Here is a 12,880-nt window from a genome sequence, read left to right as displayed (position 1 = left end):
TAGCCAAAATAGTTTCCTGTGGGAACCAAGGTCATTCCAACAGGGGGCTAGAGAGAGGAGGAGTCCGGTTACCAGGCGACCAGCCAGAGGAATAGGCCTGCCTTGGAGTTCTGCTTTCTACGGCCGTTACTACTTGGAACTTGGGCACGGGTAACTTTAAGCGGTCGCTAAATGAATGGTTGTAAATCGAGGACCCTTCAATGGCTCCCGGGACCTCAGAAGGAGCCCTCTCTCCTCCCTTTCCATTTGTACAGATCGTACGCACAGACTGAATCAACCAACCCCTTCTCCGTTTTTCTTCTCTCGCTGCAGGCAAATGGTTTATCAGCACTGGGAAAGATAATCTGCTTAATGCGTGGCGGACTCCCTACGGTGCCAGCATCTTTCAGGTAACGGAGACGGAGGGTTGCACGGCTGTTGGCAGGGGTCTCCATCCTTGGCAACTTTTAAAACTTCAACTCCCAGGATTCCCCATCCCGCTTAAAGTGACCCAAGGCCTCCAGGCTTAAAAGTGACCAAGGTTGGAGACCCCCTGGGCTGAACGCTTTCACTCTCTGCAGAAAAATACAAAATGATTTGTGGGATTTCTGGATGGAAAGGAGACCCGTACAATTCAGCCAGATGGGGTTTTTAAGAGGACCCAGGTTGCAGTTTGGCTCGCTTCTTAGAGCTACCACAGAAGACGGGATTTCTCCTTCAGCCCTAATTAATATTCAGGCATTGTTTTAGACGCTTGCTCTTGGCTTACCCACGGATATGCTCTCGGTTTAATTTAATTAAATTTTTTAATTTTATTATTTGCATCCCAGCTTTTTATTATTTTTATAAATAACTCAAAGTGAGTAATAATACTGGTATATCTACTCCTCCCTCCCTCCTCTTATTTTCCTCACAATAACAACCCTGTGAGTTGGGCTGAGAGAAAGAGAATGACCCAAAGTCACCCCGCCGGTTTTCATGCCTAAGGTGGGACTAGAACTCACCGTCTCCTGGTGATTGGCCCAAAATCACCCAACCAGCTTTCATGCCTAAGGTGGGACTAGAACTCACCGTCTCCTGGTGATTGGCCCAAAATCACCCAACTGGCTTTCATGCCTAAGGTGGGACTAGAACTCACCGTCTCCTGGTGATTGGCCCAAAATCACCCAACCGGCTTTCATGCCTAAGGCGGGACTAGAACTCACCGTCTCCTGGTGATTGGCCCAAAGTCACCCCGCCGGTTTTCATGCCTATGCTGGGACTAGAACTCACTGTCTCCTGGTGATTGGCCCAAAGTCACTCAACCGGCTTTCATGCCTAAGATGGGACTAGAACTCACTGTCTCCTGGTGATTGGCCCAAAATCACCCAACCGGCTTTCATGCCTAAGGTGGGACTAGAACTCACTGTCTCCTGGTGATTGGCCCAAAATCACCCAACCGGCTTTCATGCCTAAGGCGGGACTAGAACTCACTGTCTCCTGGTGATTGGCCCAAAGTCACCCAACCGGCTTTCATGCCTAAGGCGGGACTAGAACTCACTGTCTCCTGGTGATTGGCCCAAAATCACCCAACCGGCTTTCATGCCTAAGGTGGGACTAGAACTCACTGTCTCCTGGTGATTGGCCCAAAGTCACCCAACCGGCTTTCATGCCTAAGGCGGGACTAGAACTCACTGTCTCCTGGAGATTGGCCCAAAGTCACTCAACCGGCTTTCATGCCTAAGGTGGGACTAGAACTCACTGTCTCCTGGTGATTGGCCCAAAGTCACCCAACCGGCTTTCATGCCTAAGGCGGGACTAGAACTCACTGTCTCCTGGAGATTGGCCCAAAGTCACTCAACCGGCTTTCATGCCTAAGGTGGGACTAGAACTCACTGTCTCCTGGTGATTGGCCCAAAGTCACCCAACCGGCTTTCATGCCTAAGGCGGGACTAGAACTCACTGTCTCCTGGTGATTGGCCCAAAGTCACCCAACCGGCTTTCATGCCTAAGGCGGGACTAGAACTCACAGTCTCCTGGTGATTGGCCCAAAATCACCCAACTGGCTTTCATGCCTAAGGCGGGACTAGAACTCACTGTCTCCTGGTGATTGGCCCAAAGTCACCCAACCGGCTTTCATGCCTAAGGCGGGACTAGAACTCACTGTCTCCTGGTGATTGGCCCAAAGTCACCCAACCGGCTTTCATGCCTAAGGTGGGACTAGAACTCACCGTCTCCTGGTGATTGGCCCAAAATCACCCAACTGGCTTTCATGCCTAAGGTGGGACTAGAACTCACCGTCTCCTGGTGATTGGCCCAAAATCACCCAACCGGCTTTCATGCCTAAGGCGGGACTAGAACTCACCGTCTCCTGGTGATTGGCCCAAAGTCACCCGCCGGTTTTCATGCCTATGCTGGGACTAGAACTCACTGTCTCCTGGTGATTGGCCCAAAGTCACTCAACCGGCTTTCATGCCTAAGATGGGACTAGAACTCACTGTCTCCTGGTGATTGGCCCAAAATCACCCAACCGGCTTTCATGCCTAAGGTGGGACTAGAACTCACTGTCTCCTGGTGATTGGCCCAAAATCACCCAACCGGCTTTCATGCCTAAGGCGGGACTAGAACTCACTGTCTCCTGGTGATTGGCCCAAAGTCACCCAACCGGCTTTCATGCCTAAGGCGGGACTAGAACTCACTGTCTCCTGGTGATTGGCCCAAAATCACCCAACCGGCTTTCATGCCTAAGGTGGGACTAGAACTCACTGTCTCCTGGTGATTGGCCCAAAGTCACCCAACCGGCTTTCATGCCTAAGGCGGGACTAGAACTCACTGTCTCCTGGAGATTGGCCCAAAGTCACTCAACCGGCTTTCATGCCTAAGGTGGGACTAGAACTCACTGTCTCCTGGTGATTGGCCCAAAGTCACCCAACCGGCTTTCATGCCTAAGGCGGGACTAGAACTCACTGTCTCCTGGAGATTGGCCCAAAGTCACTCAACCGGCTTTCATGCCTAAGGTGGGACTAGAACTCACTGTCTCCTGGTGATTGGCCCAAAGTCACCCAACCGGCTTTCATGCCTAAGGCGGGACTAGAACTCACTGTCTCCTGGTGATTGGCCCAAAGTCACCCAACCGGCTTTCATGCCTAAGGCGGGACTAGAACTCACAGTCTCCTGGTGATTGGCCCAAAATCACCCAACTGGCTTTCATGCCTAAGGCGGGACTAGAACTCACTGTCTCCTGGTGATTGGCCCAAAGTCACCCAACCGGCTTTCATGCCTAAGGTGGGACTAGAACTCACTGTCTCCTGGTGATTGGCCCAAAGTCACCCAACCGGCTTTCATGCCTAAGGTGGGACTAGAACTCACCTTCTCCCGGTGATTGCTTTCTTCCCTATTGAAGAGTTTGGTCTCTAGTGATTAAGGTACCAGAAGCTGGGAGGTAGTGAGTTCTAGTTCTGCCTGGGCCCTGAAAGCCAGCGGGGTGGCTTTGGGCCAGTCACTAGGAGAAGGTGAGTTCTAGGTAGCCGAAAGGAGGCCACCAATAATTGGCAAGGCGTTCTTGCGAAAATCTGGCGAATTTCCCGGGGAACGTCGTCAGAATCCGTCCAATTTCTCCCCTTCCTTTCCCTGCTTTTCTTTGCAGTCCAAAGAATCTTCCTCGGTCCTGAGCTGTGACATCTCGGCTAACGACAAGTTTATCGTGACTGGATCGGGAGACAAGAAAGCCACAGTTTACGAACTGGTTTACTGAGCTACGTTCCTCACTTTGGACGGCTAGGAGGTCCCAACGCTGGGAAAATGTATTCATTTCCCCCATCACTGGCTTCGGTTAAACGGCCTTTGCGCTTCCAACCCTCCTTTGCGGACATGAGGACTAGAAACTTTGAGAGCCGAGAGTCTCAGGAAGATTATTTTTCTCCCCTCAAGCAGGTGGGTGGTGGAGGGGTTTCTATCAGATCCCCGATGGAACCAAATCTTTTTTGTGATTCCCCCTCAGAAGGGGCTAAACAGGGGTCTCCAACCTTGGCAACTTTAAGACTTGTGGACTTCAACTCCCAGAATTCCTCAGCCAGCAAAGCTGGCTGAGGAATTCTGGGAGTTGAAGTCCACAAGTCTTAAAGTTGCCAAGATTGGAGACCCCTGTTCTAGAAGATCATCTCAACGTTGTTTGACAAGCTGAGTGGCCAATCTGCATCAGGCTCATCGGAGCCCCGCCCACATTCCGGCCACCTGAATGCTGCAATCCGTATTTTCATTTTTGGTCGCAAGTAAAAAAAAAGGGGGCTGCATTTACGCCTGGCAGGTAGATCTACAAGTTGTCCCTGACGTTATGACCGGTTGCTTAGTGACTATTCGAAGTTACGACGGACCCTTGAACTTATCACCTGATTTCAAAGTTGCAACTACAACTTGTTCACCCCTTGTGATCAATATGGGACCAATAACTAGTTTTGACCTGGCTCTTATTTAACAGGTAACAGGCAACAGATAATCAGAATTGGAAGGGACCTTGGAGGTCATCTAGTCCAACCTCCCACCGTTTACTGCACCCCGTGGCCACATGGTCATGGTTTATTTTTGCTGGAAAGCGGTTTTTACTTTCAGTTTCTGGCAATAAAACCACCCTATTGTCTCCATTACAGTTGTAAGTTGAGGACTAACTGTAGTTAGCCCATTTTTTTGAAAATGGGCCGGACCAGGCAGTTGTTTCAGTCACTCTGCAGCTTCCTCTCTTTTTCTTGGAGGACTGAGCGGGCCAGTCTAGGCCATTACTTTTTGATTGTCTCCTTTGGGTGACCCAGGTTAATTTGATTTATAATTCCCTTGATTTAAAGTTAAACCTGTCTGCTGCTTTTCCAAACACCCACCGGATTAGCAGGACCACGTGAGAATCTCCACCACTGACCTGGTTAAGCACATGACGAGAAGCCAGCCAACATTCATGTTGGCCACTGATTCTCACAAATCCTGGTCAGCAAGACCTGTAGCCCAGGTGATGATGGTGGTTGCTTTTCGGCAACGTGAAAACCACAGATGCATGCCTGATATTCCTTTTGCACTTTTGAACATAATGTACAAAAATTTGTTGGCTCGATGTGTTTATGGGAAGAACTTTCCAAACGTTATGTGCATAGAGGAGAAAATAAACATAAAAATACATAATAATTGTAAAGGTATTTAAAAAAGAAACTTTTATGAATGATGTATTAAGAGTAGTATTACTTATTCTTGTCAATTTGAAGATATGTGGACTTCAACTCCCAAAATTCTGGCAATTGAAATCCACTAATGCTGGTCAGGGGAATTCTGGGAGTTGAAGTCCATTAATGCTGGTGAGGGGAATTCTAGGACGTGAAGTCCATTAATGCTGGCCAAGGGAATTCTGGGAGTTGAAGTTCATTAATGCTGGTTGGGGAATTCTGGGAGTTGAAGTCCATTAATGCTGGTTGGGGAATTCTGGGAGTTGAAGTCCATTAATGCTGGCCAAGGGAATTCTGGGAGTTGAAGTTCGTTAATGCTGGTTGGGGAATTCTGGGAGTTGAAGTCCATTAATGCTGGCCAAGGGAATTCTGGGAGTTGAAGTTCGTTAATGCTGGTTGGGGAATTCTGGGAGTTGAAGTCCATTAATGCTGGCCAAGGAAATTCTGGGAGTTGAAGTTCATTAATGCTGGTTGGGGAATTCTGGGAGTTGAAGTCCATTAATGCTGGTTGGGGAATTTTAGAAGTGCAAGTCCATTAATGCTGGCCAAGGGAATTCTGGGAGTTGGAGTTCGTTAATGCTGGTTGGGGAATTCTGGGAGTCCAGCAAAACTCCTTACCCAAAAATTTGCATCCTTCCACAACTGAAGAGAAACACCTTTCTATGTTTCCCACAAACCATCCAGGACCTACACTCGTGATCCAAAGCACTGGGATCATTTAAAAAGAAAAAAAAAAGAGAGATTAAAATCTCGTCCACATGGCTGTTCCTCCTTACCTCCCTCTGTCCTCAATTTCAGTTCTCCTCCACCTCTGAACACGCACAGAAACCGAAGGCGTTTTTCACGAGTCGCCCAAGACCCCAGGGCAGGTCAATCGAGTCAAGATGGCGGCCCCCAGCGTGCGAGGGAAAAGCCCCACACGTGAACGAATCTTACAAAAGCAGAAGCGATCCAGATGGGCCAGTAGTAACCCAAACACCATCTTTTTATTTGAAAGTTCGTGTTTTTTTTTCTGTTTTTTTTTTTTTTTAAAAAAAGGTTAAAATACAACCACAAACTTTTCCAAAGGGATTTCAATGAGGGACACACACTTGCGCGCACGCACACCCACCACACACACCCACACACCAAAGAGCGCGCCAACCCTTCGTTCCCACCATGCCGGGATGAGGGCAACTGGGTGAGGAAACCACTTAAAAAAACTTCCGTGGAAAAAACCCTCGGGTGGAGTGGAAGACCGGGGTGTGTGTGTGGAGGCTGCCTTCCCACCCCCCCACCACACACACGCAGCGTCCTCGTTGTGGGTTCCATGTCCTGGATTGTGAGGGGAATTCTTTGGCTGGAAAAAAATCAAAAACCGAGAAAGGTGCCGCCAACGAGAGCCGCTCCTTCTCTTTTGAGGCCAGTCTGGAGCAATGCCGCGATTCTGGTCAGTACATGACTTCGTAAACGGAGGCCTTTTTGTCCCCGGATCCGGTGACGATGAATTGATCGTCTGTGGAAATGTCGCAACTGAGGACGGACGAGGTTTCTTTCGACTGCAAGGACAAGGAAGGAAGGAGGGAAGGTTACACGAAGGTGGGGGCGGCTGTGGGGGGCCTCGACTTACGACCACCATTTCTCTGAAAGGGTAGAAGCCCATTATGGTCGTTAACTCGAGGAGTATCTGTACCCACTGAGTCCTTCCCCAGCTGTTGTAAGGTAATCGGCATAGCATATGTGCAGATCCAAGTTATTCTTGTTTTGCCTCTTCCTGTTCTGCAATGGCTTGTCTCATTTGGAGAGAGATCCATTTATCACAAGGAAGATTCACAGAAAGGTGTTTTAAAAATTTGCTAATATGTACTTCCTTCCTTCCCCCCCCCCCACTTTTTTCCTTTCCTTTCCCTCCCTCCTTCCTTCTCTCCCATCCAAACACCTCCTTCTACCCTCATCCTTCCTTCCTTCCTTTCCCTTCCCCTCCCTTCTTTTACCTCCCTCCTTCCTTCTCTCCCATCAAACACCTCCTTCTACCCTCATCCTTCCTTCCTTCCTTTCCCTTCCCCTCCTTCTTTTCCCTCCCTCCTTCCTTCTCCCCATCCAAACACCTCCTTCTACCCTCATCCTTCCTTCCTTCCTTTCCCTTCCCTCCTTCTTTTCCCTCCCTCCTTCTCCCCCATCCAAACCCTCCCTTCGACCCTCATTCTTCCTTCCTTCCCTCCTTCCTTCCTTCCTTTCCCTCCCTCCTTCCTTCTCTCCCATCCAAACACCTCCTTCTACCTTCATCCTTCCTTCCTTCCTTTCCCTTCCCCTCCCTTCTTTTCCCTCCCTCCTTCCTTCTCTCCCATCCAAACACCTCCTTCTACCCTCATCCTTCCTTCCTTCCTTTCCCTTCCCCTCCCTTCTTTTCCCTCCCTCCTTCCTTCTCTCCCATCCAAACACCTCCTTCTACCCTCATCCTTCCTTCCTTCCTTTCCCTTCCCCTCCCTTCTTTTCCCTCCCTCCTTCCTTCTCTCCCATCCAAACACCTCCTTCTACCTTCATCCTTCCTTCCTTCCTTTCCCTTCCCCTCCCTTCCTTTCCCTCCCTCCTTCCTTCTCTCCCATCCAAACACCTCCTTCTACCCTCATCCTTCCTTCCTTCCTTTCCCTTCCTCCTCCCTTCTTTCCCTCCCTCCTTCCTTCTCTCCCATCCAAACACCTCCTTCTACCCTCATCCTTCCTTCCTTCCTTTCCTTCCCCTCCCTTCTTTCCCTCCCTCCTTCCTTCTCCCCCATCCAAACCCTCCCTTCGACCCTCATTCTTCCTTCCTTCCCCTCCTTCCTTCCTTCCTTTCCCTCCCTCCTTCCTTCTCTCCCATCCAAACACCTCCTTCTACCTTCATCCTTCCTTCCTTCCTTTCCCTTCCCCTCCCTTCTTTTCCTTCCCTCCTTCCTTCTCTCCCATCAAACCCTCCCTTCGACCCTCATTCTTCCCTCCTTCCCTTCCTTCCTTCCTTCCTTTCCCTCCTCCTTCCTTCTCTCCCATCCAAACACCTCCTTCTACCTTCATCCTTCCTTCCTTCCTTTCCTTCCTCCCTTCTTTTCCCTCCCTCCTTCCTTCTCCCCCATCCAAACACCTCCTTCTCCCCTCATCCTTCCTTCTTTCCCCTCCTTCCTTCCTTTCCCTTCCCCCTTTTTTCCTTTCCCTCCCTCCTTCCTTCTCTCCCATCCAAACACCTTCTTCTACCCTCATTCTTCCTTACCCTCCCTTCCTTCCTTTCCTTTTTTCCTTTCCCTCCCTCCTTCCTTCTCTCCCATCCAAACACTTTCTTCTACCCTCATCCTTCCTTCCTTCCTCCTTCCTTCTCTCCCATCCAAACCCTTCTACCGTCATCTTTCCTTCCTTCCCCTCCTTTCTTTTCTTCCCCTTTCCTCTTTCCCTCCCTCCTTCTCTTCCATCCAAACACTTCCTTCCTTCCTTCCTTCCTTCCTTCCTTCCTTCCTTCCTTCCTTCCTTCCTTCCTTCCTTCGATAGGGTTAATATTTTGACTTTTCACCCAGTTCTCTTCTGCATATTATCAGATTGTTTCCCTGAATATCAAGACCTGTTTCCCAACCAGTCAATATCAGCAAAAAACCACAATTAGTGAAAACATCAGAGAGTTGACCTTGACTCGGAAAGCAGCTGCTGCTTTTTTGTTGGATGCAAAACGATTTTGTTTAGATCCCTTTTTTTCTTGCAGTGTCTTTTGTTCCCTTCCTGCCTTGAATAATCCGAATAAATGGATTGAGGGCATCAGAAAAAGTCACTGCAACCCAAGCTAACGTTCTCACCGCCTTGGACGCCACCTGATTTTTACAGGAATTATTACCACCATCCTATCCACAAAATACAGATAAGTCCTCAACTTGCGACCACAATTGAGCCCAAAACAGATGTCGCTGAGACATTTGTGAAGTGAGTTTTGTCATCTTACGACTTTTCTTGCCAAGTCTTTTAAGTGAATCGCTGCAGTTTTTAAACCAGTAACACGGTCGTTAAGTGAATCTGGCTTCCCCATTGACTTTGCTTCTCAGGAGGTCGCAAAAGGGGATCCTATGAACCTGGGACTCTGCAACCGTCATAAATATGAGTCAGTTGTCAAACATCCGAAAGCAAATCACGTGACCATCAGGATGCGGCAACGGTCATAAATGTGAAAAATAGTCGTAAGTTTCTTTTTGGAGTGCTGTTGTAACTTCAAATGGCCACTAAACAAACAGTTGTAAGTTGAGGACTTCCTGTAGCCATTGTCTTACTGGACTTTCTACAGGTAGTCCTCGACTTACAACTGTTTGTTTAGTGGCCATTCGAAGTTACAACAGCACTACAAAAAGAAACTTACGACTATTTTTCACATTTATGACCGTTGCAGCATACCGATGGTCACGTGATTTGCATTCGGATGCTTGACAACTGACTCATATTTATGACGGTTGCAGGATGCCGGGGTCACGTGATCCCCTTTTGCGACCTTTTGGCTTTTTTTTAATCAATAAACAAACACGACCGCCACATTTAAAAATAGCTTTTTCATGAGCAGCGATATGGCCCTCCCACTTTCCAATTCGCAGGATAAAAATGTAGAAGATGATATACTCAATTTCAATTTAGTTTATTACAGTCATAGACTAGGACACCGGAACAAATAGAAACACCCAGTAAATAGACAATTAAAATTCTAGTATGAAATAATAAATAATAGCTAACATCGATGATAAAATCCAGTCTGTCAATTATATGTGGTCCAACTATACTAAAATTCCAATTCACAGGATAAAATGTAGAAGATTAAAAACGAACCAGTTACAGCTTTGCATCATTTTGGGAACAGGGTTCAACCCTTACCTGGAATATGCTGGCTCCGTAAGGGGTTCGCCAGGCATTTAGCAAATTATCCTTCCCGGTGCTGACAAACCATTTCCCTGTATGTGAGAGAAACGGAAGCGAGCTTGTGGGTCTCTTCAAGGTCTGATCCCGGTCAGCTTTTTTCCAAGTTCAGACAAACTCAGTTAGGGAGTGTGTTTGCAACTAGCTATATGATGGTTCTGGGTAATCTAGGGCAATATGCAGTAAAATCCATCAGTTACAGCAGCGTTTTGCAAACTCCACCATTTTAAGACAGGTGGACTTCAACTCCTAGAATTCCCCAGCCAGCTATGCTGGAAGTTGAAGCTGAAGCTGAAGCTAGAATAGAATAGAATAGAATAGAATAGAATAGAATAGAATAGAATAGAAATAATAGGAACAGGACAGAATAGAAATAAAATAGAAATAGAATAGAAATAGAATAAAAAAGAAGAGAAATAGAAGAGAAGAGAAATAGAACACAGAATAGAGAATAGAATAGAATAGAATAGAATAGAATAGAATAGAATAGAATAGAATAGAATAGAATAGAATAGAATAGAATAGAACAGAACAGAACAAGGAAAGAATAGAATAGAATAGAATAGAATAGAATAGAATAGAATAGAATAGAATTCTTTATTGGCCAAGTCTGATTGGACACACAAGGAATTTGTCTTTGGTGCATAAACTCTTAGTGTACATTAAAAAAAATGCATTCATCCAGAATCGTAAGATTCTTAGTGATAGTCATAAAATACTAAATAAGCAATCAAATCATACTAGAAAACTAAATAAAACAATATACTGTAAATCATGGAGATATAAGGAACAAGGCTATAGTCATAAGTGAGAGGAAAAAAGTAATAGGAAGGATGAGAATAATAATAGCAATACAGTCTTGGTAAACAGTTGAACAGTGTTGTGGGAATTAGTTATTTAGCAGAGTGATGGCATTTGGGGGAAAAACTCCCCTTGTGTCTAGTTGCTCTGGGTGTGCAGTGCTCTATAGCCTCGTTTTGAGGGTAGAAGTGGAAAAACACAGAGTGAGTGCATCTTTCCGCAGAAATACGGTAGGTGTGACAAGGATGAAAGTCAAAAGGGATTATACTGTATGATAGTTTTAATTAGGATGTATATAATACTATGATGTAAGAAAAAAGGACTTGATATAACCAGTGCATATCAACATTGTAAAATTGGAACTGTGATGAATATTAAGGAAAAATGCACAATAAAAATATATATTTTTTAAAAAAAAGGGCGAAAGGAACCCCTTTAAGGAGTGACCCCTACCGCAGGAAGCGAACTTCAGGGAGAGGACGCAGCTCTCGTGCAGGTGAAGCTGGTACTTCTCCGATTTCGTCACGTGGAGGATTTCCACGTTGCTGCTCTCCATCCCCACGGCCAGCCACTCTCCCGTGGGGCAGTAGCCCAGGGAGAAGATCTGGAGAGAAAGGAGGGAGATGGGTGAGAAGGGAGGGAGGGAAGGAAGGAAGAATGGAGGAAGGAGGAAGAAAGGAGGAAAAAGAATAGAAGGAAAGAAGGGAGAATGGGAAGGAAGGAAAGAATGGAAGGAAGAAGGAAAAAGGAAGGAAAGGGAAGGAAGGAAAAAGAAAGAAAGAAGGAAAGGAAGGAAGAAAAAGAATGGAAGGAAGGAAGAAGGAAAGGGGAAAAAAGGAAGGAAGGTAGAAAGGAAGAAGGAAGGAAGGGAGGGGAAAGGAAGGAAGGAAACTGACAGTGAGAGAGTGGGAGAGAGAGGAAGGAAGGAGAAGGGAAACATGAAAGGAAGAAAGGAAGGAAAAAGAATAGAAGGAAAGAAGAAAAAAGAATAGGAAGGAAGGAAAGAATGGAAGGAAGAAGGAAAAAGGAAGGAAAGGGAAGGAAGGAAAGGGAAGGAAGGAAAAAGAATAGAAAGAAGGAAAGGAAGGAAGGGAAAGGAAAGAATGGAAGGAAGGAAGAAGGAAAAGGGAAAAAGAAGGAAGAAAGGGAAAAGGAAGGAAGGAAGGGAGGGAGAGGAAGGAAAAAAAGAAGTGGAAGGGAAGAAACATGAAAGGAAGAAAGGAAGGAAAGAATAGAAGGAAAGAAGAAAAAGAATAGAAGGAAGGAAAGAATGGAAGGAAGAAGGAAAAAGGAAGGAAAGGGAAGGAAGGAAAGGGAAGAAGGAAAAAGAAAGAAAGAAGGAAAGGAAGGAAGGGAATGGAAGGAAGGAAGAAGGAAAAGGGAAAAAGGAAGGAAGGTAGAAAGGAAGGAAGGAAGGAAGGGAGGGAGGGAAAGGAAGGAAGGAAGAATGGGAGGGAGGGAGGGAAGGAGGGAAGAAGGAAGGAAAAAGAATAGGAAGGACGGAAATAATAAAAGGAAGAAGAAGAAAAAAGGAAGGAAGGAAAAAGAACAGAAGGAAGGAAGGAAGAAGGAAAAGGAAGAAAGGTAGGAAAGGAAGGAAGGAAGAAAAAAAAGACAGAAAAGAAAGAGAGAGAGAGAAAGAAAGAAAGATGGGGATAGTTGAAGATTAAAGCTTTAAAAGGTTTGAGGGCCAGGATGGTACCTTTGAAACACACAAAGCAAAATTCACAAAGATTCTAGTCCTCATGATTGCAAAGTTAAAAGCAAGAGAAGGCTTCAAACTCAGTTCGAAGATTCTAGTCCTCATGATGACCAAAACTTGATGAGGTTGCAATCCCACCGAAAGCCAAATAAAAGGCAGGATGGTTTTCATGCGAGACAAAGTTAACAAGAGCAGAAGGAAGGCTGGCCTCCACTTTAACAACAGTTTCATTTAGTGACCATTCTAAGTTACAACGGCACTGGAAAAAAAGGGACTTAGGACCAGTTTTCACACTTGTGACCGTCGCAGCATCCTCAGGGCCATGT

The 12,880-nt window shown here is 46.5% G+C and overlaps 2 protein-coding genes across 7 annotated transcripts in view; one reads left to right on the top strand and one right to left on the bottom strand.

Moving 5' to 3' along the window:
* Positions 1-3,969, top strand: part of LOC113429048 (transducin-like enhancer protein 2) — a 67,446-nt gene extending 63,477 nt beyond the window's left edge. For all 4 annotated transcript variants that reach the window (XM_087952749.1, XM_087952750.1, XM_087952751.1 and 1 more), the window contains 2 exons: positions 313-389; positions 3,605-3,969. In XM_087952749.1, coding sequence (XP_087808875.1) covers positions 313-389; positions 3,605-3,712 — 185 coding nt within the window. In that variant the 3' untranslated portion in view covers positions 3,713-3,969. The remainder of the gene's footprint in view (positions 1-312; positions 390-3,604) is intronic.
* Positions 3,970-6,129: 2,160 nt separating this feature from the next.
* The window catches only part of LOC113429586 (transducin-like enhancer protein 1), a 69,097-nt gene continuing 62,346 nt past the window's right edge, over positions 6,130-12,880 (bottom strand). For all 3 annotated transcript variants that reach the window (XM_087952744.1, XM_087952745.1, XM_087952746.1), the window contains 3 exons: positions 11,306-11,456; positions 10,010-10,086; positions 6,130-6,700 (listed from right to left, as the gene is read on the bottom strand). In XM_087952744.1, coding sequence (XP_087808870.1) covers positions 6,593-6,700; positions 10,010-10,086; positions 11,306-11,456 — 336 coding nt within the window. In that variant the 3' untranslated portion in view covers positions 6,130-6,592. The remainder of the gene's footprint in view (positions 6,701-10,009; positions 10,087-11,305; positions 11,457-12,880) is intronic.

The sequence above is a fragment of the Notechis scutatus genome, chromosome 1 (genome assembly GCF_049901735.1).
Source record: "Notechis scutatus isolate UNSWTSFEM ecotype Mainland chromosome 1, rNotScu1.2, whole genome shotgun sequence".
Classification (NCBI taxonomy): Eukaryota; Metazoa; Chordata; class Lepidosauria; order Squamata; family Elapidae; genus Notechis; species Notechis scutatus.
The sequence above is the reverse complement of the archived record's forward strand: the minus strand, read 5'-3'. Positions and strand labels throughout refer to the sequence as shown.